The 5,526-nt window shown below is 36.5% G+C and overlaps 1 protein-coding gene across 2 annotated transcripts in view; it reads left to right on the top strand.

Annotated features, from left to right (window-relative positions):
• The window catches only part of letm1 (leucine zipper-EF-hand containing transmembrane protein 1), a 91,585-nt gene extending 87,858 nt beyond the window's left edge, over positions 1 to 3,727 (top strand). For both annotated transcript variants that reach the window (XM_043711983.1, XM_043711899.1), the window contains exon 14: positions 752 to 3,727. In XM_043711983.1, coding sequence (XP_043567918.1) covers positions 752 to 904 — 153 coding nt within the window. In that variant the 3' untranslated portion in view covers positions 905 to 3,727. The remainder of the gene's footprint in view (positions 1 to 751) is intronic.
• Positions 3,728 to 5,526: the final 1,799 nt, after the last annotated feature.

Genomic DNA, 5,526 nt, shown 5'->3' with positions numbered 1-5,526 from the left:
GTCCAACAGCAACCCCCCCCCCCACCTGTCCAACACCGCCTCCCACCCGCACGACCAACTTCTGCCCCCGCCCCTCTCTGGAGCAGCCGGACTGGACACCAACAACAAGACTGCTGCTGCTACTGCCTTTTGTCTTTAGGGTGGCGGGCGGGGGAGGTGAGTCTCCAAATAGTGTGCGTGTATATACATGCACACCTTTTCACCGCAATTATTTGATAGGTTCCACCTCTGCCCTGTAGAGAGATTATCTGGGAAATGGAGGTGTTTAGGGTACACAGCTGCGTAGAACTCCAGGGAATGTGTGGGGAGAGAGAGGACGGGAGGTCAGTCATTTAGAGGAAGTGCCTGGGCTCCCATTAGTCCAGGACTGTTTTCAGCACTTTTAATCCTGTAAACAAAAGACATGATCAGTGTTGGACACTTCTTTGATAGAATGTTTCTGTCAGGACCATGAGATCTCCTTTGGATAATCCAATTTTCGGCGAATTGGTTTTCGGATAATCGAGGTTCCCCTGTACATCTTAATTTTTAAATTTTGTGAAAGCCCTGCAATGCAAATCATTACAAAGTATAATCTAATGAAAAGTTTCATAAGTGCCATTCATTGCTTGATTGAAATGATGTTGTACGAATTCAAGAGACAATGTACCAATTCTTGAACATTGTTTAAAGGTAAATATTGATTGTCAAAAGTTAACAAGTAAATGCCTTGTGGAGTCACTGATTTCCGAACTCATTTGTGTCATTGCAGGTGGTGAAGTTAATTGATAAGGAAGACATAGATATCTCTACCAACCAGGTTGCAGAGATTTTAGAACTGTTGCGTAAAGAAGAGAAAGTTGTCGAACACCAAAAAGCAAAAGAAAAATCAGTGAAGGAACAAGTGGCAGAAGTCCAGAATTAAATAGCTTCATCTAATAAAATGCTTATGATATCAGAATTTGTTTAACTTTGTTTGATTTTTGAAATCAGTTGTAACTACACCTAGAGGAATCGAGTAATACTGCAGAAGAATTGTAGATTGTATTGTGCTACAGAAATGGAATAATATTTTCTGTTATGCCAGGAATCCCACCATTCCAGAAGCTTGGAAACAATATGAAAGAACTGTTTCTTTGAAAATGCAGTTATAAAAGAAATGTTGTGATGTGAAATAATATTGTTTTTATAACTGAACAAAGCAACAGAAAAACATTAGCCTTGGTGGTGATCGGTCTGTTTTCTAAAATGCTTACAACTGACTTCCAGGTCAGTGTATGGAAATTGATGCGTTACCATTATTAGTTTGAAGCATTTGTATTACCACAAATCTATAATACCGAACCAAGTTATCTTCAAATCTTTCAAAATTGGATTTAACTTCAAAACTCAGTCTTGTTGTATCCAGTAAAACTGATTTTGGATGAATTCTAGGAGGTTCACTATCAGAGGAATTAGATAAATGCGCCAAACCAAAGAATATTTTAGCTCATTTTGGACACTCTAAATTCCTTTTGCATCCTTAAGGTGTTAAATCTGTCATATAGTGCATCTACTTATTTATAATGTAGGCATTTTTAATAAATAGTATGGATGTTAGACTACATTGGCATTGTTTATTCCTGCACACCCCAAACAGATTATGTTTTACTCTGTGTTTGTTTGCATATGTTTTGTGGATCAGGTTTTAGGAATACACTCAGGTATTGCTAAATTCATTTTTAAGTGGTTAAATTAAAAAGAAGCAGCATGTCCTATCTTTCAAATTATATCCTTGTATTTATATTGTGGTGATTGCAGCAATCAATGTGTTTATCAGTGCAAGATTGTGGTATACTAATGGATAATGATGTAGCTATGGAAATTTGAATGTTAACTACATTTCCGCCATAGAACATCTCAGTATTTTCCTGTTTGTTTGCCTTGCCATGGGAACATGGATTCAATGTGCAAAATATTTTTTCTTCATACTTACATAAATTCAAAATGAACCTACACATGAATATGATGGTTAAGTATGTTAACTTGTAGATTGTACACAGTTTTGGTTTCCATTTGGTGCCAGATTAAGTGAAGTATATATTGATTCTTCGGTATTTCCTCACTACTTGTACAAAACTAATGAGACATCACTAATCATACAACCTTTGTGCACAATCTGTGCTATATTTGCACTATTGACTTGTATATTTTTTTGATGTTTTTGTTTTAGATTTGACTGATTATTTGAGTTAAGTTGATGTTAGTCTCACTATTAATAGTGACAAAGTGTATGTATGGTTTGATGGCATTTGTCATGAAAACTGCATATTTTTGGCTGGAAATTTATTGAATTGTTTTTCCCCGAAACCTAATTCAGAAAATTAACTATTTTATGACATTGTTTTAGTCCATTTTATATATTTCTGATTTTTGTTTTTGTTTTTGTTTTGCCCCCTTTCCGATTCTTTACTGAAACTTTCAAGTTTTGATATTTTTTCCCCTGCAGTTATGTCTAATATGAAAAGATGCACAGCATCAAACTGGTTATTTGGAAATGAGCAATTGATGATTCAGGCGATTTTGCTGTGGAAATGAGATCTGTGCAAATTAATGCTTTTCACTAGCTTCAGAGGTAACATCAGACCAGCTTAATATAAATGGTTAGTTTATCAGGCTGGAAAAGTACTCTCCCTAAATTTGTTTCTAACATTGAAAGAAATTGAATTGGGCACTATGCTACATGAAGCCTTTGCACATCTAGCTCTTTGTAATTTCTGCATCATTCTCAACAGCCACTAGGGATATACTTGAGATATTCACCCTCGTTACTTTCCATCAAGTATTTTGTTGTGACACCAAATGTGGAGCAAACTTGTTTTGGAATTTTATTTCCTCCCAAACCTGTCCTCCAGTCTGTGCAACTCTTTCAATTATTCTGTAATAATATTATTGGATTGTGATACATTGCAGTGCAGAGTAATATCCTTTATACTTCTGGCCTGGATTCAAATCAAGCCGGAAGTGGTGATATGTTTGGTAACATAATTAAAGCTGCCCTAAATTTGGTAATCTTATTGGGATTATCACAAAGTATAGCTGGTGCTGAGAATGTAAAATTTCACACTTTCATACAGTTTGCTGCTCGGTAGTTGGAAATTGAATTAGAAAGAGCTTTACTTTCCCTCTGGCTGTATTATACCCAGTGTGGACCTACTTGATTACAACACTAAGTAAAATATAATATGTTTTGATGAATGGCGCATGATAGAAAGATCGAAAGTCAACGACATCAGATTTTCAAAGAAAAGGCACAAGGAACTAGGCAATCTGAAAATTTGAGAGTAGTATATAGACTCTCCTTGAGTAACTGCAGAGTAAATTAGAAGTACTAATCAAAGTGCACTTTTTAAATGAAATTTAAAAGGGAGAATATTAATTTCAATGATTCATTTTTGCCTGTTGAAAATATCCTATTCTGAAATGAACTCTTTAAGTGTTAGTTATGGCGTTAAAAATACTGAAATGTTGTAGGCTCGAGATCATTGTCTTAATAAGTACAGGCTATGGCCCTGCTTTAATAACTTGTACCTGCTAGAGCATGAGTGTGTGCAGAAATGGTGCCCTGATCTTTGGAAAATATAAAAGATATTTTTAGAAGTTACATGAAAACAATGGTCTGGACTTGGAGTAGTTAACTTCCCAGAAATCTGGGCATTTGTGTATAAAAATTGGAAAATGAATTAAAGTGCACAAAGTTAAATCTGAACAAAATCTTCCTTATTTATTTTTTCTGACCACTCTTCCATTCACCATCCCTCTCCCACCCCAAATCAACTGCATTCCCATCCCAACAATTCAATATTTCTTCTTCTCACATCCTAAGATTGCTACTTTCTGGCCAGTTGACATTATTGAGGAATGATTTTAAGATTGAAGTTTTGGAGGAAGTAACCAGAGGGCAGAGTGGTAGAAGTTGTTTACTTAGATTTTAGTAAAGCCTTTGAGGAAGTTCTGCCTGATAGACTTAGTAAAGTTAGATGGATTCAGGGTGAGCTTGCAAATTGGGTACGAAATAGGCTTAATGATGAGAGAGAATGCAATAGTGGAGGATTGTGTTTTGGACTGGAGGCCTGTTACCGACAGTATTCCACAGGGATTGGTACTGGGTTCACTTTTGTTTATTATTTACATAAATGATTTGAATGAGAATATAAAAGGCATGGTTAGTAAGTTTGCTAATGACACCAAAATTGGTGGTATAATGGACAGTGAGGGTTATCTAAGATTACAAAAGAGATCTTGATCTACTGGGTCATTGGACTAAGGGGTGGCAGATGGAGTTTAATTTGAATAAATGCGAGGTATTGCATTTTGGTAAAACAAACAAGGACAGGACTTATAGACAATTAAAAGTAGGGTTTTGGGTAGTGTTATAGCACCTTGGGATTCAGGTACATAATTCTTTGAAGTTTACATCACATGTAGATGTTGGCTAAGAAGGCATTTAGCATGCTTGTCTTCATTGTTCGGGCCTTTGAGTATAGACGTTGGGACATAATGTGGAGGTTGTACAAGGCATTGGTGTGATGCCTTTTCTGGAGTACTCTGTCCAATTCTGGTCGCTCTGTCATATTATTAAGCTGGAGAGGGTTCAGAAAAGATTGTCTAGGATATTATTGGGAATGGACAGTTTGAGTTATAAGGAGAAGCTGGATAGGTTGGGACTTTTCTTCACTGGAGCATAGGAGGTTGAGTGGTGACCTTTGAGGTTTATAAAGTCATGAGGGATATGGGTAAAATGAATAGCAGGTGTCTTTTCATTGCGGTGGGGGATTTCGAAACGAGGGGACATATTTTAAGATGAGAGAGATTTTAAAACAGACATGAGATGCAACTTTTGTACACCGAGGATGGTTTGTGTGAGGAATGAATTTCCAGAGAAAGTGGTGGATGCGGGTACAGCTTTAATGTTTAAAAGCCATTTGGATAAGTACATGAATAAAAATGTTTGGAGCAATTGGACCAAGCACGGACAGGTGGGACAGTTTAGTTTGGGCTTATGGTCAGTATCGACTGGTTGGATCAAAGGATTTGCTCTGACTGATTTGTCTCAAGACAAATGTATCGTGAATACTGTCTCATTCTGCTAACCCAACTCCCATCACAGATAATAGGCAGAGCTATAACTGTCCAATAAAAACATTTAAGCTTCAAGCAATATTACTAGTTAGACACAATTAACATATGCATTTGATAGATGGCTTCTGATCAGGGCACGTCATTAAGGTATACAAAGTTACAAATCACACAACACCAGGTTATAGTCCAACAGGTTTAATTGGAAGCACTAGCTTTCGGAGCACCGCTCCTTCACCAGGTGGTTGTGGAGGACACAATTGTAAGACACAGAATTTATTGCAAAAGTTTACAGTGTGATGTAACTGAAATTATACATTGAAAAATACCTTGATTGTTTGTTGAGTCTCTCATCTATTGGAATGACCATAATAGTTTCACTTCTTTCATATGTAAATCTCACAACTTTTTTTAAAGAAAGTTACATTC

Source organism: Chiloscyllium plagiosum, chromosome 1 (genome assembly GCF_004010195.1).
Source record: "Chiloscyllium plagiosum isolate BGI_BamShark_2017 chromosome 1, ASM401019v2, whole genome shotgun sequence".
Classification (NCBI taxonomy): domain Eukaryota; kingdom Metazoa; phylum Chordata; class Chondrichthyes; order Orectolobiformes; family Hemiscylliidae; genus Chiloscyllium; species Chiloscyllium plagiosum.
This window is presented reverse-complemented; position numbering and strand designations above follow the sequence as displayed.